Source organism: Simochromis diagramma, unplaced genomic scaffold (genome assembly GCF_900408965.1).
Source record: "Simochromis diagramma unplaced genomic scaffold, fSimDia1.1 OVJJ01000816.1, whole genome shotgun sequence".
NCBI classification, from domain to species: Eukaryota; Metazoa; Chordata; class Actinopteri; order Cichliformes; family Cichlidae; genus Simochromis; species Simochromis diagramma.
The window spans coordinates 1,446,818-1,471,454 of record NW_024386908.1 but is presented as its reverse complement, the minus strand read 5'-3'; the positions used below and the strand labels follow the sequence as shown (position 1 = coordinate 1,471,454).

Sequence of the window (24,637 nt, the reverse complement as noted above, 5' to 3'; positions counted from 1 at the left end):
AAGTCTGTTAATTGGGGGCAGACACCAGTACACAGGAGCACTCTTTTAATTCACCCCTTTGTCTTTATGTCTCTTGTTGGACTTGGATAGCTGCTCAGGCTCATCAAATATAAGTTAGCCTCACACGAGCTGTTGGACTCAATGCAGAGTCACTGACGTCACACCAACTGACGATTATATCATATCCTAGATAGATTCAGATTTTGGATGTTAACCGAGTTACGCACATTCACTGGAAACAGTCTCATTGGCAGCAGCAGTTGTTTTTTTAACCATCTGCTGTCTGATTATCACAAAATTTTTGTAGGAAATCTTCACAGTTGTGTTCCAGTTAGAATGATTGTTTCTTGGCTCCTTGATTGACTTCCAGATCACCTGTTCTGACTACCTGGCATCAGAAAGTTGTCACTGATGTTGACTTTGATTTTTTTTTTTTAGGCAAGTGAGACATTGAGAACAGGACCCTATTGTGTAAATTCATACCTTGTTAGTCAGCTTGAATGTCAGGAGCAGCGCAGGCCTCCAGGTGCCACTAGCAGGGATTTTAGGCCATTCTTAGTACACTTTCATACACAGGCTATTTTTACAGAACAGGACCCAGGTGCTCTGTAAATACAGTCTTCTATTGTGAGGCAGACTAATGAAACATGACAAACACGTGAAAACCCACCAGAAGCATGACTGTGACCCAATTTGTTGCTCACACCCATGGTGAAAATAACAAGGCCACAAAGGGAGAAGAACGGCAGACACAGTAGGAATATATTCATGCTTTGCTTTTAATCACTTCATAGAAAAAGTATTTCAGATTTATTTTTGAACACAATATACAATATAATACCATACATTGTGTGAAACATTTAATAACCCACCTGCAACAACTGGCAGACTTGAACATATTATTGACAATAAAAGAAACAAACCCATCTCTCATGCAGATAGTGCTAAATCTGGCTAACCATTTGGACACAACTAGGACCAAAAAAAGAAGAAGCTTGAACATAGTTAATGTTAATACTGACAATTTGAATTTCAAAACTGCTAACAAGTTTGGTCAGAAACACATTAGCACAATCAGTTACATAAGATCATTTTTGTTGGTAATCCAGAATGTTTCATGTTAGTGCGGGGCGTGTTGTAGCATGCTAACAATACCGTCCCCATGATATCTACTTTTACATGAAGTGCATTAAGTGTAAAAGGAGACAATCGCTTTGTGTTTGTCAGTCGAACCTGCATCTGGCCTCGTATATCAGCAATCTTCATTCAAACGCCAGATGGAGAAGCTTAGGTTGTAACGAGCCACTGAGGGGAGCTAAGCTAATATGCTAAGCTATTAGCATACTTTAAAACCGAGCACCGACTAAGCTAAGATGTTCCTAGCTCCTACATCCAAGCCTACGCAGTTTAACGTGTCCTCTATGTTGCCTCTGGGTTACCAAATTGCTGATGTCAGATGAAAACCTTGTAGTGAAATGCAGTTGGTCAAAAATGTGTTTAATGTGTTGTATTTTCTTGGATTCAGACTATTTCAGCAGAACTCTGATATTTGGAAAACAGATTTAGATGGAATTCAAGACAGAAAAACAAAGTGACAACATTTTTGGTTTAATATTCATGCATAATATTAATAATTTCCATGTTCTTGTCTGTGACATGATATTAAAATGTATCTAAACTTGTATGTGAAAATTAAAAAAAGAAGCTGTTTCGTAGATACAAGGTTTCCATCTAACAACAACAATATGTCTCTTTAGCTGCTGCTCTGTTGGGCACTCAAAACATTGTGCGAATATATACTTAGATATATTTATGTATATTTATATATATAAAAACAATATATGATACATATATAAAAAGGCTCTAATTAAGAGTCTTCTACACATTAGACACCACCACTTCCAGGTAATGCAAGTGCATATAAATTAAAATAGATTTTACACTGAACCAGTATTTCTTATTTACAGGCTTAAAGTATAGAATAAATACACTGTTATAAACAGCAAAAGGACCAACTTGAGCTTCTAGCGACAAACAGTAGAGACAAAGGTTTGGAGTGATGGGGGTAAGGCCTTATGAGGCTAAGACCTCATCCAGACACATACATACATCAACGCTTGTGCATACATATGAAACTTACTCACATACTCCATACACAAAACTAAGCATGCTTATGTGAAATCAGCTGAAGTACCTTTGAGTATCAGTAAACTAATTAAAAAAAAAGAGAAAAAGACGTGATTACAGAAGCCACGAGAGCCAAAGTCTAATGGCCTGCAAACCATTTCAAACCATCAGACATTTTTGGGGGTTGTTTCAAACTAGAGCGCCTAATTACTCCTATTATTATTTTTGTTAATTTCTTTCTTCTGTGGAAACAGGCATAGCCTTACATGCTGAATCCAGCAGTTCCAGCTGTGCCAAATCCTCATAACCTGACTGTCCTGGAAACCTGATACAGCAGAGAGGGAGGGACAATATTCAACTGACGTCAATGAGCAGGAGCAGAGCATCAGGGATTTTTTAGCGTGAGGAAGAAATAGCTGGCCTGATTGTTTTGAGGTCGTGTCCGCGGAGCCTAGAGGGGTTTGTAAACCATGTGAATACTGACGCTGATGAGGGTCGAAGAGTGCCTTTCAGACAGGCAGCTGCAAGAGCGCCTTTAATCATCTGGTCTGGGCCTGATTGCAAAGAGGCCGGGGTGGGGGGGGTGTTACATCAGACGGGTCTGTGGTCAGAACCCATTTCAACTAACAGGATTATTACCACTGTAGCATACCTGTGGGCTAAAAATAGACTCATCGCTGTTGCGCATTTTATCCTGAGCAGATTTCTTTTCATCGCAGATCTTAGCAGCTTGACGTAAGGGCCTGTTTGCTCAGGTTTCTGCGCATTTTATCTGGCAATGAGGGCTTGAACGTGGGTAACGCCTGTTTCACAGCAACATAACTGCAAAAATGAGCAGACAAAAGTGTCTAGCTCAAACAGTTTACACTGAAAGATCAGCAGGAATCATGTAGGAATTTAGCATTTTGCATTAAAAGTCGAGTGTTGGTTTGAAACAGCAGGAAGTGCAATGGTCTGCAGGCCATTAAAAACTAAAAGAAAAGCTGTTTAACAAGAACGAGAGGTGTTGTATTTGTGTGCAACTGTGACATTCATTGACTGACATGTGATACAGAAAGCAAGAAGCTAAACCTGCGGCGTGAACCATGGATTTGAATTCCACGTGTAAAGAAGGAACTTGTGCTGAAATGTTTTCTCGTTTAGATGAATTTGTCCAAAAGTTGTTTGTCGACATTTGTTTGGATATCTCTATTGCCCAATACATGGAAGACTTTTTTCAATATACAAAAAAAAAATTTGCTCTATTCAGTTAAGAAACAAAACAAACAAACAAAAAAACATTTCACAGACATACTAGAGTGTTCAATAAATAAAAAACTATTATAAAGACAATAGTAAAAAAGGCACACAAGTCCTTTGACAAATGGTACAGGAAAAAAGTAAACACTTCCTCTTGCTATACAAATGTGTCTCCATCAGTAGATCTCACTCTATGCTACTTCTAGATCATATCGTGTATCGGTAAAAAAGTCTCAAGGTACAAAACTTCTCTCAGTAGTGTCAATGTCCATTTAATGCCAGTCCAGAAAAGAAAAGTAACCATTTTCCAAACTGGCTGAAATCCTTCAAGTTCCACCATCAGTCTTGCTTTCCCATCAAGACTCAATTGTTCGCGTGAATTATTTCCTGAGAACTCTGAAGCCGCTTCGCTGAAACCGTCCGTCCGTGCCTGGCTTCAAACACCCAAGTGCAACATGCCACTGCGCGGGGCAAAACTAAGCCCTTGCCTCTGTGGGCTTTTTAAAAAGGACAGCAAGAGGATTTCCCCTCTTTTTCCAAAAAAAACACCCGCCTTTCAAATCACCGAGTGAACCTGATGCTGGAAGCCCTATGTGTCTGTGGGCGAAGCCTCGTGCGTCACGATCTCTATAGCCGTCGTGGGCTCGATCATGCCTTCCTCGTCATTCTCCTGACCGTCCAAATAGTCCAGCGGAGGAGAACGCGAATCTCCTAGACTGTCCTCCTCCTCCTCCTCCTCCTCATCCAGCTCTTCCTCCTCTTCGTCTTCCTCCGCGTCGCCGTCTTTTTCCATTCCGTCCAAGTCCTCCTCCTCTAAGGTCAGCTCAAATTGAAATTTCTCCCCGCCCCCCGGCCCTCCGGTGCCTCCGCTGTGTCCGTGTGTGCTCTGGTCGTAGAAGGGCGGAGAGGGACTTTGGGGAATCATGCTCTGGTACCAGTTCCTGTTGTCCTCCAGCGTGTCCAGAATGTCCTGAGCATCGGGGTGGACCAGGTCGGCCCAGGTCTCCCACAGAGGGTGTACGATGTAGTCTATGAAGCCCACCTGAAAGAAACAAACGAGTGTTAGGAGTCAGTGTCTTTTAAAGCTTTCCTGGGAATTCTCTCCATCATAGCTAATACAGTTTCTGCATACCTGGCTCTTTTCCACTGAGGCTGTGTGTTTATCGCACATCGGACTGATCTCCATGCCCCGCTCCCTCTCTCTGTCTCCTTGGTGAAAGAACTCCTCCATTATCCGATCAGTCCACTGACGATACAACTCCAGGGACTTAGTGGGGTTACTCAAGTCGGCGCAGTGCACCATGTTACGCAGCACCTGGAAGTCATACAGAGTTGAAGACTGTGTCACTACACAGACTACAAAAAAGAGATGGATGACGTGACTGAGCCCCTCGTGCACAAACTTGTGCCATTATTACTGCTCAGGCAGACGTCACACATACCTGTATCCTGTCGGTGTAATTGTCTAGCAGCAGCACTCCGGAGCTCGTCACCTTTTTCGTTTCTACCATAGTCTTCAGATCGGCCAGCAGACTCATGTGTTTGGACATGTCAGTGGCCAAAACCTGAACAAAAGAAGAAAAAACACTTGATCAGCATCTGGCTTTGGAAAGTTTCTGGTTTTTTTAGTTTTACTGTGAAATAATTGTAAAGAAACAAGAATCTGGAATTCCTACCATGTCGATAACCATCTTGCGCAGGGACTGACGCTGCTTCTTTGTGAGGTTCTGGAAGATATCACAGTTGTCTTCCTGTAGCAGCTTGAATCCCACAGCCAGATGATGGTTCTCCAGCACAGACTCGTCGTTGTACATTAGAGCCAGCTCAGAGTCTGCGTAGTGGTTAAAAAACCGATGGTTAAACATGCTCCGATGGCTTTGTTTCGTCTCATATGAGTGGACACTTTTTGTTTAAGCGTTTCAGACTTACTGGTATTGATTAAAAACTGGTTGGATACTCCGGGATGATCAACGTCATGGATAGCCGCAGCAAAGATGGCTGCCAGGATCTCGAGATCTGTGAAGACCGCCTGTAAAAGTAATCAGAAAGGAACAGTGTTAAACAATGTCCCGAGTTTGAAGATGAAAGCAAAGAGCAGATAATCTTTGACACTGACAGCTGAGTGGCAATGTGGGAGAAATCCAGTTGTTTCTGTCACACTCTGCCTTCACAGAAAAACGGCACACTGCCAAGGTCACACGAGGACGGAGAATTAGTATTTCCTCAACAAGCTAGCTAATAAGCTGTCTGCCTTTTTTGTGAAGATCCATTGTGAGAGTATAATACGCCGCCGGCTGGCTGCTATGACGACAGATGGGGAGAGCCTAGAAGTGTAAATCAGGATCTTCAGATTGGGTCATGTTGACATGGCTGCATCTCACCAGCTACTCGAGCTTGAATAGAGCTTTTAGAAAGTGTCCACCGGAAAATATGAACAAATAAGGCGTGTGAGAGGGGGGATTCTCTCAGAAGAGGAGAAGGGAAAATATAGATGATTCATCGGAAGGACGTGGAGCTCTTTAGCCATCCAGGAAAGTGACACACGAGGTGATGTAAGAGCTCACCCTCCTAATTTAGTTTTCCCTTATTTCAGCAGATTCTGGCTCCTGATTCAAAAACGGACGAACTCAACCAAAGTGGAGAGCTACTGTAAGGCCAGCTAGTGATTGGTATTACCAAACCTCGAGTTCAAGTCGGACTTTAAGACATCGCTTTCAGAAAGACTTACATCCAGGGCTGGAGTTGAGAGGAGGATGTGTGTGGACTGGGCTACGTCGGCAGCGTGGAGGTTGTTGTGGTAGGCCACATCTGAATGGTAGTGATCTTCTAATGTCATCATGTAGGCCACAAATGTATCTGCCGGGATCTTAAATGTCTTTAGAAGGTCTCGCTCCTAGGAGAAGGATACAGGGATGAACATGAGGAAGGAAACCAAGGTAACGTTTAAGCAGTAGGAAGTAGTAGAGGAGTCCTTACCTGGAAGATGGCGTACATGATGCAGGTGAGAGGTCGGTTGTTGGAGAACTCTGAAACCGAGAAGATGTTCAGGCCCCACTTGTTGAGGTCCTCCAGCTCCTTGGACAGCAGCTCCTCCTTATCAGTCTTGACCCCGAAGCGTGCGATGCTGCTGCTCGAGAGCGAGGGCCCGTGGGAGACCTTCTTGACCCCGCTAATCTGTGTCATCAGCTGCTGCTTCTGCTGCTTCTTCTTCTCCCGTGTCTTGGATGTTGGCGATGGGATCTCCACCTCATTTTGTTTGTCTACGTGAGTGGGGATTAAAAAAAAAGATGGATTTTGGTCAAGTAGAAGGTAAGAGGCTTATTCAGCAGTTCAGTGAAGATGTCTTGTATGATGGTTGGGATGTGAGAACCCAGGTGCGCTATATAGACGCACCTGTGGCAGGTTAATTCCTCGGGGGGTTTATTGATTCGCTCACTCATTCATTCATCTGTCCCTCCAGTCGTTTGCTTATTTATGCTCGCTGTCATCCATGTCTCTCTCTCTCTCTCTCAGAGCTCCCACTGCTCATTCATCCACATCCCTCAACCCCCCTTGCAGCGCCTCCGCCCCCGTCCCCCCATCCCAGCCTCACAGCAGGTGGCTCACATCTCATCTCCCGCTCTGTGACTCTCGGAGGTCAGCCCGTTGACACACTCAAAGCTGAGGCTTCGCCACGGGCAAAACTGTTGCAGTTTTTTTGCAGCTCTATCAGATTCAATAGTTGATGACATCAGCGAGCCTGTGCGGCTAAATAAAACGAATCGGAAGGCAAAAAAATAAAAATAAACACTGACATCACGCCAGTCTCTGTGCTAAAAATAAACACGATAGAAGTGATTTTTTCCTGTAATGAGCTTACACCGCCGTGTTTACTGCAGTCGCAGAGGAACCGAATAAGACCCTGCAGGGACCGGCTATTCTGCACGCGTGCGCGCCGCGCGCTCGTCTATCAAGCCTCGACTCGGCTCATTGCTGGCCTATCAGCCTTCCCCCGCGGAGGGTTATTCAATTACCAGGCGTAATTCAAATAATCACTTTCACTCTCATGCTCTCCCTCACATTTCTCTGCCTTTTTCTCCCCGCGCCTCGATCGCTCTTCAGTTCTCGCCTGGTAATTGAGAACGGGCAATTAAGCACACTCAGACATGTGCTGCGTGGAAACAAAAGGAGGAGCAATGTATTGCTCTCTAATTTATTACAAGTCATTGTCACCACTGCTGTGCAGTGTTTGCGTGTTGCCTGTATATAACATATATGTGTGTCTGTTAGCTGAAATATGGATAAACTGAGCTCGCTCTTTTCTCTCAACTTAGCAGGTACGAAACATGCAAACAAATCAGCAGATGAAATAAATATCCTAATCGGCTATTTTGTCTCTTGTTTTTCTTCCGCTCTCACTTTCCAATCCTCTGTCACCTCCCACGTTCACTTAGATTTCAGCCAAACTCGTTTCATCCTCCTCCACAAGCTCTTCCCTGAGAGATTCGGTGGGGAAGATGGAAGAGGAGCCTGGGAGACGACTATTTTCCCAAAGTTGGGTGTGCTGGCTGATCAAAGGGAGTTATGACAGATTTATGATGCAAGGACAGCTGGGAAAAGGTCCCAAAAAATAAATTACAGGCACACGTGAGCTGCCGTGCCGAAAGCGATCGTAATTGGAAATCCTTGATTGAAATCGTCCCCGCTAAAAGTCTGAGATGTTTATTTATCTGGGGGATGAATCGTGCTCCACGAGCACCGTTTTACCAAGCATGAGGTCGTCTGTCACAAAACGATGGGACTTGTGATGGATCTACCAGGCCTATGGCATCAAAATTTAATTTCCCTGAGACTGAATGGATGCTCTTTTTTTTTTTAGTAACAAAAATAGGATAAAGCAGAAATAAGTGCATTACTGATGCGATGTTAATCTTAGTGGATGGAAGGATTAAAACAGTCCTTTTGGTGAGCTAAGGACCGATCCAGGTCCGCTGTGCTGACTACTTTTCTTCTGATTAATATTTTCTCTTTCCTCCTTTGCTTCTTCAGCCCCCTTCAGCAGGGTAATCCTCATTTCCTTATCGAAGTCGTTGGTGAGTGGATTCTCGGATCGGCAGAGAGAGAGAGGGACAACAAGGTGTCCCTGCTGACAAAGATGCATTAAGATGGGGATGAGTCACCCAATCTGCCGAGCTCATCTCCCTGCCAGCAAAGGGGGTTCCTCTATACCTCCATTTTTTTCCCTTCACTGCAGTGAGGTCTCTCCCTCCCTCGCTCGTTTGCTTCTTCTCAAAGCCCGTCTCGCTCTAAACGGGGGCGAGGGATCCACTGACAGCGCTATACCAGCGGGGGACGGCAAATGATCGGAAACAGAGTGTCTGAATAATCTCGGCTACCTTTATGAGCGTTATCTCTGAAATATATCAGCCTTTTTCTTTCTCCCTCTGTATATCTGGGATGAGATCATTTACTTCTACTTTATTTCTCTGGCTTTGTGCATCCTGCATCGAGCACTCTTCCGTAGACCTATCAGGTTTCCTGAAAATCAACTTTGAATCTGTTTTGTTTCATCGGTTGTTGATTGATGTTTCTAGAGCCGTTTGTTGCATTACGGTTTCTTTTTGTGCTTTGGTGCCAAGAACAAAACCAGAAAGGTTTTAAAGCTGAATATTCATAATTAGATGTCCGCATCTATTCTCAGACGTGCAGCCCACGCCGACAGCATCCAGTTCCAGTTCAGGCTCCGAAGCCTTCTTTACAGTCGATACCCTTTTTTATTCTCGTAATATTTTGAGAAATTAAATATTAATACTTTTTTCAGTTCTGTTTCAACGGTCAGATGTCATAAACGTCGACACAAAGCTTAATGGCGCAGTTTTTTTATGGTACGCCCCCACAGGAAACCAGCCAGAGCAACTTGCACAGCTCGACATCATGCAAAAGACCGAACCTCCACAAAGAAAGAAAAGAAATTGGGCTCTGTGAGCTGTAATGTTGCATATCTGACCAAACACACAAGTCATAAACGTGATTTGTGGAGGCTTCAGATGGATCATAAACATCCAGTAGCTGTTTTTGTTTAACTTATGAACATGGTCGTGATTTTGAGTTTGTGTACACAAGACTTCCATTTACCTAGGAAGGTGTTGGAGATGAATTCGGAAACCTGGTTCCCAGACCGACTCATCTCGGATAGGTGCGTCAACTCCCGATTCAACATTCTCTTGAACTGCAAGACAGAAAGAGGAGGAGGAGGGGGAAGAGAGAGAGAGAGAGAGAAATGTCGTCAGTTTCCACTGGAGAGGAAATCTGGGAAACATTAGGATATATACGGTTACATGGAAAATTCACAAGTGCCCAGTTTTATTCCGCCAGGTCAAGAATGTCACTTGATATTTGTGCTTTTCCAGTTTTCCCTGAAATGAATTAAGATGCAGATAATTATTAGCGTTAACAGTGAGTAGGCTGCCACCTTTTAATAAGCCTCAAATTACCCGCAGCAAACACTTCACAGTTTTATTACGCTGGGTCGCATATTTGGGGCATTTAGCCATTTTCCCTGCATCAGTGTGCAAAAATTCCAATGATGCAAGAGGAAAATCTGCACGCAGCCCGAGACGTTCCTCTTGTTGCCAACATTTCACGTAATTTCATGTAATTTGCACATTGCGAACAGTTCTACGGTGGTTCAAACGTTTAAAAATACACTTGTGATAAACAGGCACAGAGTACACAGAGACCCAGACACTGCAGCAGCAGCTGTTTATGACAGGCTGTTGCATGCGCGTGCACACACAGACACACAGCTCTGCAGAGGGCTCAAGATGGAGCCCGAGCCGTCGGATCCCCCACCACCATCGACAACAACCCTCTAATAATGATGGAAATATCTTTGGGTGCACGCGTCGTGCCCACAAAAGCAGCCGATCGGTTCCAAACCCATCTTTAGCTTCTAATAACAGAACAGCACAGAGAGCTATAATGAGGCCAGCGCGGTATCCCCACAAGCTACGTAGATAAGCGCCACACACCTTAATGTAACCCCAAGACACCGACAGCAGGTAATTGGCTTCAGGCATTTTGGACCCCGTTTTCTCGTTCCTACACAAAGCCAGAACTGTAATCCAAAAAGGGAGGATGGGGGCAAATTAGAGGCAGATGATCAGGATTCCTCCAGCACCCAAAAAAAAAGGGGGGAAAAAAAAAAATCCTCTCTTCTCTCCTCTCGGGTTTCTCTTCTTCTCAGCAGCTAAGAGAGCAGCTCGATGGTGGCTCACTCTCTCTCTCAGCAGCAGAAAAGGGCCAGCTCTGAGTTTCCATGCTTGGGAATGGAAATCTGGGAGGATGGACGGATGTGCGCGAAAGAAGGAGCTGTAAGCGAGGAGACCCAGCGGGCTCGATGGATCGGCTGGAGCAGCAGCAGCAGCTGGAGCCGTGAGCTGGGGACTGTCTGCGCACTGATGAATAATGGAGAAGAAGCGAGGAAGGGAGGAGGGGAAAAACGGCGATGGAGAGGGGAGGAGGAGGAGGCGGGAGTGAGGCAGTGATGTTCATCTGACTAGAGGGGGGGTTCCTCTACTGGATTTGTCTCGCTTTGCTGCTCTCGCTGCTGTAGCACTCCCTCCCTCCCTCCTCTCGCCCTCGCTGTAGTCTGCCAGCCCCAGCAACACACTCCAGTCAGAACACATGATTTGACAGAAAGTGGGGGGGGAAAGGGGGGAGCCCAAACTACAGCTTGGCATTGGTGTATATGTAAAGTTATAAAGGGGTGTGTGAGTGATTGATATTTAATATCCATTTAATATGAACTCTTTTGCTCACCTTTTTTCTCTCAACTACAAAACCACTGCAAGTAATGTCCGTCCTCCTTCATTCCCAGGCCCTGTAGTGTCATGAAGCTGTGAAACTGCGCCTCCCATCTACGAGTGAAACAATGGGAAGAGCGAGAGGGATGCTGCAGCACGTTTTGAAGAATATGAACGTACAGCGATGGTATTTCTAATCGCCATTATCTCTATTATCCCCTCCCGCCCCCTCTTTTGTGTCTTCTGTTGTCTCCCGACGTGCAGCCACGGCAGCCATTGTGGAGAACTCATAAGCCTGTTCATTATCCGCACCCCATAATAATATTAGATGCTGACAGGGTGTTTGTGGACGGCTATTTTTAACAGCCAAGACACAGGAGGCGAGACGGTTAGAGAAGAAGGAAGATAATTGTGTCCTTCCTTCCCCAAGTTAGGTGACACGAAGCCCACGGTTTCTCTCGCTGCCTGTAACTGCGTGTGCGCCAATTACCAGAACACCCCAACGCCATGGCAACAGCACTAGGTAGCCAGTGTAAGGCTGTTTTTTTTTTTTCTAAATGAGGAGAGGGGAGGCGAAGGAGAGAGGCTTCCCCTATTGCTTCCCAGGCAGACATGTGCTGTAGCTGCTGAGCTGTCACGAGGACTCACCACACACATCGCCCCTGCTCGCATCCACTGATGCACAGGCTGAAAATCGCCTCCTCCTCCTCGCCTCCACCACCATTCCCTCGCCCTGCTTCATCTATCCCTCACTCTCCACCGCTTACATGTCAATTTCTCTCTCGGCTTCCACTAGCCAACACAGTCATCAATCTCTGTCTGTCTGCTTCGCTGGCAGAATCGATGGGCTGTCCTCAGAGCAGGTGTTGATACTGGCTGCGGTGTACAAGGCCAGGCCCACCTGACCGGAGCGTAACACCAGCAGCACCAGACGTGTCAATCACGACTGGGCTCTTATGTGTGAAAACCTTGAGGACAGCTGCGACGCCTCCCTCACGCTTCAGAACAAATCCACAGGAAACTGTAAACAGAGGTTCCCAGAGAATCTCTCGGCCCTAATGTGTGTGTGCGGGAAGATGAGGGGGAGATGAAAGCTTTCCCGAGAGAATTCCTTCCGGATAATCCTGCCAATGAGGGAAAGAACCAGAAGCGAGGAGGTGGGATGCAAGGAGAAGAAAAAAAACACAGAAAAGGAGGAGGCAGCTCTTTATATAATAGCTCACTGCATAATATATAAAGAAACCAGAAATAACAGGATGCAGTGTCGAAGTGCCGTGCTTCCCCCAGAAGCTGCGAGAAAAGTGCGCACACGCTCCGCAGCAGCCTGCGAGCGCCGTCACCTGCATTTAAACCCAGTCAGTGCTGACATGTTTTATAAGTGTGTGTGTTTCAATGTGTCGCTGCCAGTGTGTGTTTGGAGTTGGCTCTTTCATGAGGGAAGCCTCCTTATCTCCCACTGACATCATGACACTGGAGGGAGATTAACCCATCCAAAGATGAGTGGATACATCTCTCCGTCACTGGAATCTTTATTATATCGTTTCACCAGTTAGCTCCTTTCATTTATTATAATCTAAATCAGTTTTTTCAACAAATTTTCCATTATTTTTGCTTTTATCTCGTCTTCCTCTCGCTTTAAGCTCCATATCCCTGTCTTCTAACCTCTTACTCCTCCCCTTCTCTCCCTGCTTTCGGTGGGTGGGTTGATTCAGCAGAGAGGTGCTCTGACAGAGGGAAGGAAGGTGAATGGAGCCCGTGGTACATCAATGAGAGGTGGAGGGAGGGGCATTCGTGCAGAGCCCCCTCCGTTCAGACGTGATCCCATCGGACAGCTCGCCGTGCAGGGCGGCGAGGCGGACAGGTGGACCGGAAGGCAGACACGGGGTCTCCCTCTGACACGAGACTGATCTTACGCAACATCAGCGTGCTTCCATTATCTGAGCTGGCGCTGCAGCCTCAGGGTATCATGTCTGTTACTCTCTGACTGTTTCTCCTCATCGTTCTGATCTTTTTGCACCACAGCTTATAGGATGACTGAACTGCAACTCTCTGGTGTTGCTGAAATCAGCTGAAATTTTCTAGTTTGTCTCGTTACCCATTTGCGCCTGAAGTGGTTCAGACTGAAGTTGTGTCTCTGAGCCACTAGTGGGTGCACTACACCCATTCTGGTCAATCTTGACTTAGTACTGGGCTCCCAGTCTGTACTGGTATTTACAACTTATGGCTAAATCCGTAAATATCTTTGCACCTCTGTGAAGGTGCGAAACACACTTTAAAAGTAATCAATTTCTTGATTTAAGTCACTCAGGATTTGCAAGGAGCTGCAAGTTTAATTTATTATCGTGATTTTTATGCTTCTCAACACAGTCTCATATTCACAGCACGCATGCAGCGTTGCTGATTATAACTCGTGCAACCATCTCCTTTACCAGCAAACGTGCAGCGTTTGCGGTTAATCACCTCCTCAGTTTAGCAAACGTGTGACGCCAGATTGTAAAATCGGCACGGCGGCAGCGGAGGGGTAGTGACATAACTCGGAGAAGATCAGGAAACTTACCTACGTATGAACTGTGCGTATGTTGGTTAGAGATACAGACAATTCTGAGAGACGGCCTGACTACCTCTCACTTCCTCTGACTCACTCGCTTATGCTTGTGTGTGCGCGTGTGTGTGTGAGAGATGGAGTGTATTCATGCATCTGTGGTCCCGTACAGTAAAATATAGAGGGGGGGAAAAATGAAGGTTTCAAGAGCAAAAAAGGATGGGAAGGAGAATCGCTTTTAAGCCGACTGATTGATTCTAATCGCTCCTGGTGATCACAGCCTCAGATGTAGTTTGCTTCACTATTTTTAGGCTCGAGGCTGCAATGCTCAGCTCGAGTCGGGGCTGCTTCGAAAGCAGAAAGCAACCCTCTGTTAAAGACCACGCTGCAAAAAAAAAAACAGGAAATGCTCAAATCGTCTGTTCTAAATTCTCCTCCTAACTTCTGGCAAAATAAAGAATTGCAGAAATGTGTTCTCGACACTGTGCGCCCAAGCTACGAGCACTTCACCGCTACTTCTCTCAGACAACCTGAGTGTTTTGGCCTATGTCAAAAAAAAGTCTTTGGTACCCAGCTAAGATACACTCCTTTCCATCCGCTGGACCTCCTGTGATTTAAATCTGTGGCTCCTTCCCTCATTTTAGGCAGTTGGAGACATTAAAAGCAGACAAAGCTGAACTTTTTATAAGCAGTAACTATGCAGTTACAGTGAATACCGGTTATTGTCACTTATAGGTCACTTACAAACTAAAGAAATCGCTTTGGCATTTGGCCAGGAAGAACAAAACGACATCTGCGCTTAATTATCTGGAAGCACCATAAATCTCTCATGAGTTTGATTCTCTGGGAGTAAAGGTTATCTAGTTCCACAGACAGAAACAATTTGGGAATACGCAGCAAAGGAAGCGTAAAAGACCCCCGAGGCAAATGCAGAAGGCAGGTTTGACCACCATGAGTTGAAAATTAATATTCAAAGGACAAACTTTTCAGTAAATTGAAGCAGCAATAAATACTCCCAACATGCTTCCAAAGTGAAATCATGTGCAGACTTGAAATAAAATGCTGCTAAAATTCGCTCCAAACTCCACCAGGATCAAAGGGCATATAAGTACACAATGTGTATGTAATATATTAATATATATATATATATCCAATAGCATTCAGTGCAAGAAAAAGCTTGAGCAAGCCACAAAACATCTGTTCTTTTAAGTCCAAGCAAGGCAGGAAATCTTACCGAATGGCGAATGATTACAAACTGTGTCTACCAGCATAAAATTATAAAAATAACAAAACTCACCTTCCTCCAACCGTTCAGCTTCCCTAATTTCCTCTCTTTCTTGTCAAAGCAACAGGCGCCCATGTTGCTGTGTGTAAAGTGCAGGGTAGAGTGGGGCTGCCGTCCGTTAAAGTGTCTCAGTCTCAGTCTGACTACAGCATGAGTAAAAGGACCAAGCCTCTGCTCTCTGACGCTGGGAAACGCCACAGCTCTAGTGACTCACTCGGGACTGCGAGGTCTGATCAGGCTCTACCTCACACCCTGTGTCTGTGGAGCAATGACTGTGTTAGACCTCTGCTACATACACACTCCCTCTTGGGGTAGTCCCGCCTCTAGCCTTTTTCCCCCCCCCTGCTCCTCTTGCTTGCTGCTCAGCGCTCTTGCAGCTGGCAGTCACATCTCCGAAGCTTTGCTGTCACTGTTAAATCTACTCGGGTGACCGGCTCTTTAAAAAGCCCTTCACACGTGCTCGTCTCCATCAGATTTCTTCATGGTTTCATTATTCGTTCTAAGATGCAGTAATTTGCTGCTTGGTGTTTGTGGATTTTGTATTGGGGGGGTGATGATGTCATCATCTCAGGCTCAGGGATAGGGATTCATTTTTCCTTGAGCTTTCTTTGATAACCAAGAAAACACTTAATGAATTAATGCACATACCGTATTTTTCAGACTATAAGGCGCATTAAGTGAAACAAAACAGTCAGATAAGTCAAACTTTACTCAGCTCATTCTTCTTGCTTCCTCCTCTTCCGTAACATTGATTCATTAATGCTGAATTCTCTGCAGCTGCTCTATTCCCATGTTGTTGCAGTATATTAATGACTAACCTCGTATTGTGGATGGATTATCTCAGTTGTTCTCCTGACTGATGTTTGGTCCGTTTACAGCATCCTGCCATGCGATTGCATTTGTCCCTAACCATCGGGAACCCTCACGTTAACTTTTATCGAGTGGAAAAAGTTAGCGTTCATCCTCCAGCTTCACTGTGTTTATGCTAACATAGCTGTGTAACTAGCGATCACGTAGCACATCATTATATACCAGCTATCCAACTTCAGTAACCCTACAAACGTCACTGCTGTTTAGTTTTCTGTCTTCATTTATGTTGGAAGTGATAGCAGAGCTGTTCGTTTGATTTTTTCAGAAATCTCTCAGTCAGAACATGCTACATCATGTTTAGGTGGAAGCTAGCGAGCTAACTTCCTGCTAACTTCTAACTCCATTGAATGTAATAAATTCTGTTTTCATGGATGCCTGGATGTTAAACTTAATCATTACACCTGGTAAAGCAGCAACGCTGATCATTTTATTAAAGATGAAAGAATTTAGACAGTTTTAACTCTCAGTGATGTCGCAGTGTTCGTTTGACTTTGGGACCTGAACGGATGGAGTTTAGGACCCAGATTCCTCCATGAGGCTCCTGACTACAGTAGCCATAATGCTCCAACAATCTGGTGCAGCTTCGTAGCTACCAAAGTCGGACTAAAACATTTTTTGACAGATTTTTGAGCATAGTGTAGCACATAAAATCAGTTCGAGGTCAGTAAGCACAACCAGAATTCATACATAAGGCACACTGTTGATTTTTGTGAAAATTAAAGGATTGTAAGTGCGCCTTATAGTGCGGAAAATACAGTATATGAACTAGACAAAAACAGCAGCTTTTCACCTTTTCAAAGCAGGAACCAGTTGTTTCTTTTTTGGTAGCAAATTCATCACGTTTCGCAAATGAGTGCAGTCAGTTATAAACTTCCATTTCAATTATAATTTTGGCTCATGCAGAATTGGGATAAAATCTTTATCTTCTGTTCACTTCCCAAAGTTCAGTGAAATCCGCATGATTAAAAAAAACAGTTGTTTCATCTTTTTTCAAGTTTACTAAATCTGATTTTCTTTTTAAGTTTTCTTTTAAATCTGTGAGTAACTCTGTTAAATGATCTTGAGCCCCATATTGACAAAAAGAACTGATTATAATCAAGCAGACATTAGATGCTTAAGCTGTATTTTCACACAACAGAGAGTCTGCAGTGCTGGAAGGAGCATATTCCAACTCACAACAGACTTTGACCCGTCTATGTCAACCATACATAACAGAGGGGACAGTCACGTACTGTAAGTGCTCAGCATCAGCCCCTGCCCGCACTTCACCTTGGAGGTACGATCGCATCTTCTTGCGTTTCACCTCCCCTGTGCTCATGTTTCATACTCTGCCACAGCTTGGATAACAGTTTTTCCACCATCCTAAATACAATAGGAAGTTGCGGGGGTCATATGAGCCGATCGGTATGTTCTTGCTAACAAAGCCGCGTTGGGTGTAACGGCCAAGTTGACAAAGGGTCTGCAGTTGTGCAATGTTTTAGTTTACTGTAAAAACAAGACTGCCGAGATATGAGGGGATTAGCCTACTGTGGGTACGGACACCCAGCTGCACGCACGCTCACGTAGACACAGGCATGTATACATGCGGCACATGTTCGATGGGCGACTCCTTATCAGCATCTTGTGCACATACGGTTACGTGTCGGGGCACATTCACCCACTTGCCAAAGTCACATCTGTGAGAGAGGGTCATAATGCATAATAAGCACATTGTGCCACTTGATACGCTGCGCTGTGGACCGCAGCGGAGACTCCACATTTAAAGAAGAAATACAGTTCAGTATGAACTGATTAAAAATAAGAAAGTACAATTTAGAGAGCTACTTTTCTTTCGTTTGACCAACATAAATGGCCACACCTGTCAGTTTACATCCATCTGCTCAAGTGGAAGTGCTGTCAGCTTTCCATTGTGTTACAGTCTGATGATCTTGGCAGACCGAGGGGTAGGTGTAATGTTTTCTGGAAAAAGCAGCGCAAAACCATTCCTTCGTTTTTCCCTTATTGGGATATTTGGGAATCTTTCAAGTTGGTGAAGTTCCTGTATTCAATCATCACCTACAGATAACGTTCGTCTCGATCCAAAAAAAAGTTTTCTACGATTGCAAAAGTCCTACAGTTACAGTCTTGATTTCAGGCTAAACTGAAACGCAGCTGAGGAGTGATGCAAACCAACAGCTTCTTTAAAGAACGTTTGTACAAGCACGGATGCTCCGACTTCCTCTGCACTCTGCCTGTCTTCTGTGTTTGGTCTGTCACCCCTGCTTTCATGTCTAAATGACTGTTTGAATAGTTGTTCCAGTAGTTCTGCAGTGATTCTGTCAACCTAAGTGAAACCGCTCCTGCTTACTGTCAGTGCTGGATGTGTGACGGCAGCAATAGGATAAATAAACACGGCCATTAACCGTCCAAATGGGTATGTTGGGATGGCTATTGTCGTATAGAGAGAGCAGCAGGAGATCAGGAAGGAGACAGGAAGAGAGAGTAACTCTGCCCAGGGGTCTGCGAGGATCCCTTAAACACACACACACACACACACACACACACACACACACACACACACACACACACACACACACACACACACACACAAATGTTCTTTGTCTTCCTCTCTAGTTCATTGTGTTTGACCCACTGCTGGATCACTCGCATCCTGTTGTCCAGTTTTCATGAGAAATAATAAGCTTTCCTCTTGATTCGCATGTTTACATGACAGGGTTTTTCAGGCTAAGTTACACTCATCGCACACACAGCAGCTTTCTGTGGTTTGGACTTAAACAAAAGACCAAAAAATGTAAATATCTAGCTTCCGAGTGGCCGATCTCTGTGGCAGTCTACGGTATAAAACTGCCCAGGTTAGATCTCTTCCTACCTTTAAATCCCACAGACACATTTACTTTGGTGTCCGGCGGCCAACCACATTATCTCTATCGACAACCATTTTAAAAACAGACATCTGTGGACTGACTGGATACTTCAAGCCGCAGGCGAGGTCTGATCATTTTCTCTGAATGATGAATTCTTAAAGTACAAAACTGAATAGATGTAAAACCTTGTCGTAACTGGGAAACCGTGCTTTGATATCCATGACATCATCTGAATGCAAAGGCCAAAAGGAGGCAATTATGAGACCATGTGTTTTGTATTACAGCCCTTAAGGTAATAGCAGCAGAGATTCTAATGACAGAGAAATAAATTATAGACCGAGTAATAATTTTTTGATCCCCTGCTGAATTTGTAAGTTTCCAAAGAAACGAACAGTCTCTAATTTTTATGGTAGTATCGTTTTAATGGAGAGAAGCAAAAAATATCAACCAAAAATCCAGAGAAAATACATTACATAAAAGTTTTAAATTGATTTGCATGTTAGTGAGTGGAATAAATATTTTATCCCCTACCACCCAGCTAGGATTCGGACTCCCACAGATTGGCTGCGTGCCCATGTGTACAGATTAGGATCAATCATTCATCTCAACGCATGTTTATAAAGCACACCTGTCCACAGAACCAGTTTCTTCCATTCGAACCTCGCCACCACCAAGGACATGGTCAGAGGCAAAGCCTTAGATATGCTCAAGACTGGAACTGAGGTACAAAACGTTTGAGGAGCTTTCATTATTCAGAAATGGAAGAAGTATAAAATGACCAAACTGCTCAATCTGGAGCTCCTTTCAGTATCTTGCCACATGGGGTGTGGTAACAAAGGAGTGGAAAGGAAGAAGCACATTAAGGTCATGGAGTGGCCTAGCCTCAGACCTCAGTCTTTTAGAAAATCTGTGGAGGAAGCTGAAGCTTCGAGTTGCCAAACGGCAGCCACAAAACCTAAAGGATTCAGAGAGTTTCTGTAAAGAGGAGTGGGCCAAAACCCCTCGTGAAATCTTTGCAAACTTGGTGACCAACAAAAAGAAACGTCTTACCCCAACAAGGGTTCGTCCACCACCAAATAGTAAGTCATGTTTTGCTTGTATGTCTGTCTCTTTCCATGAAAATGATACAGCCATTTCTTTGTAAGTGAGCAAACTTACCATGACTCACACAGTCATGGATGCCACCTAATAATTCTTAGATATCATGTCGAGAATCCAGTGACACGAGCACAGGAAGCGCAATACAACAAGTGATTATTAAGCTGAATGTGGTCCAGTACCATTGTTTCAACTTCCTGTCTCTTCACATAAAAACCAGGCATTGAACTTCACTGCACATGACACGCAATCGGTGACACAGAAGAAACAGAATAATCAGCGGACAGTGGAAAAGTTAGCTAAGATGGAAAGAGAGCCACAGCCGGTCAAGAAAAAACACACACCTGCTTGTTAGACCATCTTTTCAACAAGGAGAGTTTTATGTTTGCTCAGGAAAACAAATCTGATGATAAATAGGACATATAAGTGAGCTGGTGGCCTTTTAATCCAATCAGCACTCATCTCAGCCCCCTCTGCCAAACCAATCTCCTCCTCATCACTGTTCTGTTTATGTTCAAACTTTTAACGCTGTTTACTTTGATGGGTCATGCTAAGTTCAGCAGTAGCATCTTTGGATTTTGTATACCGTCCTTCATGTGTTTATTATGCTGAAGGATTAATGCTTCCTGCAGATTCCCTTGCTAGTCAGATTTGAGAGCTCCCCCAAAAAGCGGAGCCCTTTTTTTGTATAAACACTTGCAACACATGGACTTGGATTTATCTGCTCGAAATACAAGTGTGATGGCACAAAACTGCCCCCATCATGATGAAACACAATAACAGCAAACAGTGAAAGGTGCAGCCTCTCATACCTTGGTGGAGGCCATGTCGCTGACAGAGCGGTAGGTCTGGATGGTCTCCAGCTGGTCCAAACACCACTCCAACTCCTCCATTGTCTCCATGGCCAGTTTCTGGTACGCGTCATCTGTCAACAAACAGCCGGCACACAGAGACACGCAGTCAGAACAGACAGAGCACATGGAGCCCGAACGCTGCCCAGCCACTCCCAGGGACCGTCCACCCACGGGTCTCGCTCAGGGTTCCTGCTGCTGAGGAGGGGGGACTGCTAGAGGTGGGACACGGTTGTAGCGCCCTTTCGTCATGAGGAGGTTTTTTAGCTGCTGGGACTCGCAGCTGTCAGTGGAATGGAGAGAAAGCCAGGACCTGACCTCGTTCTGTCACACACTCGACTTGTCTGTGTGAGTCCCCAACCCCCCAAACGTCATCTCCCAATCTGAGGCCCTCAGCTTATTTACATAAAGTCAACCGCCCTATTACAGGAAACTAGATACCCCCACCTCACAAACAAACTTTACCCCATCTCACAGGAAACAGACACCTCGAAACCTAAACACACATGCAGAAGCGCACATGTTGTAACATTAAAAACATGCATTGACTTGACTGGTAAAGTTGCCGCCGATTAAGAAATATTTAATCACACTAATTATTTTATTTTTGATCATCGACAACAGAGAGTGGCATCGGACACGTCTTCGTGATGAGCTCATCATTTCTGACGCAGGATGTTTTTAATCACTCATTTAGTCATAAAAAAAAATGATCACAACTGCTGCAAAACATGTGTCACTGTTGCTTTCTAGGACGTAAGAAGAAGGCTGAAGGTCCAACCACAGCAGTCAGAAAATGCGCCCTAGATATAAAATGACAGGAACTGGCACTGGCGTTACGTTTACCAGAAATGCAATGACATTTCTAAGGCTGTTGTGCTGTTACCGTTTAGGTTGTTTTTATTTCTTTTCTTTTTAAATATGTTGGTCAAATGAAGCAGAAGGATTAAATATTATAATAAAATAAATCTTGAGTAAAGAACAAAAACATCTACAAAGCACACATGAAGTTGGTCCAGAGAGGGATTATGATGACAGACAGAGAAAGTCAAGGCAAGGTTTGTGCTGTCACCACTGCTGAGAGATTCCTGCTTGGCCTGGGAGTCACTGCTCCGACCCTGTTCCTGTGGTTTAACCATTTTTCAGACAACTGCAAACTGTACGTCAGGGTTGGAGTGAGTGTGTCTTGGAAAGCAAAGGCGAGTGTGCGATGAGTTGGTTGGTGGAGTTGAACCAACACACACACACAAACACACTCTTCTCCCACTCACTGTGTATACTCCGGGTCGCCTAGCTGCGGAGCACAACATGGCAGCAGGGTGTGCACTGCGGCGACCTTAGCGCGGCCACGTAGAATGCGTCCCCCGCTCTGATCTCCTCGCCATCAAAGACACGAGCCTGTTTGCTCTCCCAAACATGAGAGGCACCTGGCACTTTGCCCACAGCCTTCCCTCACTCTGATGAGGGCAGTGAAAGAAAAAGAGGGAGTGTGTGTGTTTGTGTGTGTGTGTTTAGTTGAATGCCACAACTGCCTGATCTTGAAACGGTTTACACTTATTTGAGATGTTGCTCTCCAGTATTTCCAACATCTTTGAGGTGGTTTGTGTTTTTGAAGAGCGTAGAAAGGTCCCTTTCCCTGGAACGGTCTTTTCTTTTGACCTTTTAAACTCTGCTCAGAAAGCAAGAACCACAGTAGAAGTTTTTCGACTGGTATTTCAACATTTGTCCAAAGTCGTAGCAGTAATGATGAGTGAAAATGAAGCTGCATCAGAGAGAAACAGCCATGGCTGGATTGATCTAAAAATCACTTTCAGGAGTTGATTTCAAAACACACAAAACTGGGTCTCAAGATCTAGTTCAGCAAGTCAGGCCCTAAAGCCAGCCACAAGGCCAAATACCTGCAGGTCTCCATGTATTAAATCCAAGTTTCGAGGCAGGTGCCAGAGCCACAGAACTGTAACACTTGTATAACGGTTTTACTTTGATCCCTGGCCTGCTGGAAAACAAGGCCAAAATCACCAGTCTTTCCTCCAGCAAAGGACCCAGTTAACCACCTGTTAAAGATTTATTTGCTAAGAACTAAAATATTTGGCTCGGGTTCTAAGTTTTATGTCAAAAATATTTAAATTGCTCCAACAGCTATCAAAAATAAGCACCGATGCTTAGAATACTTTACTTCAGATAGAAATCGAGCTAATAAAAAAGACTAGTCGACCATAAAACAAGACAAGTTCACAGCTTCCGCAATATGACTTCACTTCCTATTTGGCTTTGCCTATTTTAAATTCATATGAAAAGTTCCATCACGATCCATCATCATACTATCCGATCCATATCCATCCCCCATCATCCTCCATCTCCCTTATCTTTCCGTCTCATTTATCCCTAACATACATCCGGCTACCCGCACAAAGGATTCATCAATCCTCCACAACTCCATCCCCACCATTTTCAGACCGCCCATCATCCTTAATCTCCTTTTTCTCTCTCCAACGAAAAAAGTCAGAAATTAATCAAGAAGTAATTAAGTGCAACATAAAAATAATAATAAGCCTTATTATGTTTTTCAGGGTTTGTTTGTTGTTTTTTGTAAACTTCAACTTTTTTTACATTTCAAATATCATTTCAGGTCGGGCGACCCGACCTCGGATAAGCGGATGAAGATGGATGGATGGAATATCATTTCAATTAAACAGCCTGTACACATTGGTGGACTAACCATTAGACAAACATTAAATATAATTTGGTTAATTACCAATGCTTTTAATTTTGGTGGTCTAATAGACGTATTAAACACTGTAAATATAAGTATATAGGATATAATGAGAAAGAAAAAAAAAGGTCAGTTTGAACCTGGATCTTAGGTCTACACTTATAGTCAGGTCTGATTAGATGGAAGACACAAGCAGTAAATCACAAACGTGTTGGTATAAGGTTAAAATATGATTTGTCATAATGGGTAAAAAGTATTGGTGAGAAAAACTGGTGATAATGAAAACACATTAAGAGTAGAGGCATGTGCACTCACTATATATTAGTAAGTACTCCAGTTATGGCCTTGGGTGGACTGAGGGACACAGCACTCCAAACACACACACACACACACACAACGATACAAGAGGGGATTTCCACCGCCTCCACCCGACACAAGGACCTTTCTGATCAGTGCTCAGACCTACAGTTTGTCCCACAGGGGCAGGCAGGAAAATACATATGTACAGTCCAGCCGCACAAACACAGTGACACACGCACACTTGATGGCTAAGATGTCTTGTTACCGCACACACTGCCATACAAACAAGTACTTTCCAGCTGAGAGAAGCGGAGCCGGCAGGAAAGGTTGGGGGGGGGGATTTGAGGTCAGCACTCTCTGTCTCGGTTTCAATTTAATATTGAAAAGTTTTTAGTTGTTTTTCACTAAATCCAGCGAAATCAGCAGCCTGAGGTAACATTAAAATCGAGAAAATGCAGGAAAAGGGCAAGAGTGAATGAAATAAAGAGAAATAAAAGGAACAGAAAATAAAATCCAAATAAAGAACACATGGGCTGTTTTTTAATGTTACCAGCATTCCTCTTACTGTGTCAGTCCATAATTCACTGATTGTTTTTCCTTTCCCTGTTTCACGTGCATTTTAGCGCCGGTTCCAAAATGTTTTATAATTCTTAGATCTTTTATTTGATTATTAGCATTTCAGAGCATAATTTTTCAGATTTCCCCATAAAATCAATTTAAATTCACTCACCTCCTCCACAAGAATAACATTTTGTTGGTTTATTTACTCCACATTTTATGGGAGATTTCTTCACAAACACACACACACACACTCAAATGAGGTTATTTAAGGACCATTGTGCCCACAGGACATCAGACAGGAGCTGTTAAAGCTGTTTGTGTTTGTGCCTGTGTGTGAGCGACAGCTGCATCTGTCATCCTCCCATGGGCATAGAGATAGTTTGCCCGTGATGCAAAGGTAGAT

The 24,637-nt window shown here is 44.2% G+C and overlaps 1 protein-coding gene across 7 annotated transcripts in view; it reads right to left on the bottom strand.

The window, feature by feature from the left end:
* Nucleotides 1–761: 761 nt before the first annotated feature.
* The window catches only part of pde4ba (phosphodiesterase 4B, cAMP-specific a), a 192,986-nt gene continuing 169,110 nt past the window's right edge, over nucleotides 762–24,637 (bottom strand). For 5 of the 7 annotated variants that reach the window (XM_040034990.1, XM_040034991.1, XM_040034992.1 and 2 more), the window contains 9 exons: nucleotides 20,622–20,734; nucleotides 9,481–9,574; nucleotides 6,343–6,626; nucleotides 6,095–6,259; nucleotides 5,296–5,395; nucleotides 5,043–5,197; nucleotides 4,809–4,931; nucleotides 4,499–4,681; nucleotides 762–4,408 (listed from right to left, as the gene is read on the bottom strand). In XM_040034990.1, the coding sequence (XP_039890924.1) occupies nucleotides 3,956–4,408; nucleotides 4,499–4,681; nucleotides 4,809–4,931; nucleotides 5,043–5,197; nucleotides 5,296–5,395; nucleotides 6,095–6,259; nucleotides 6,343–6,626; nucleotides 9,481–9,574; nucleotides 20,622–20,734 (1,670 nt within the window). In that variant the 3' untranslated portion in view covers nucleotides 762–3,955. Of the gene's footprint in view, nucleotides 4,409–4,498; nucleotides 4,682–4,808; nucleotides 4,932–5,042; nucleotides 5,198–5,295; nucleotides 5,396–6,094; nucleotides 6,260–6,342; nucleotides 6,627–9,480; nucleotides 9,575–10,376; nucleotides 15,672–20,621; nucleotides 20,735–24,637 lie in introns of those variants that run through there. The other 2 variants (XM_040034997.1, XM_040034996.1) reach the window with 2 other exon arrangements.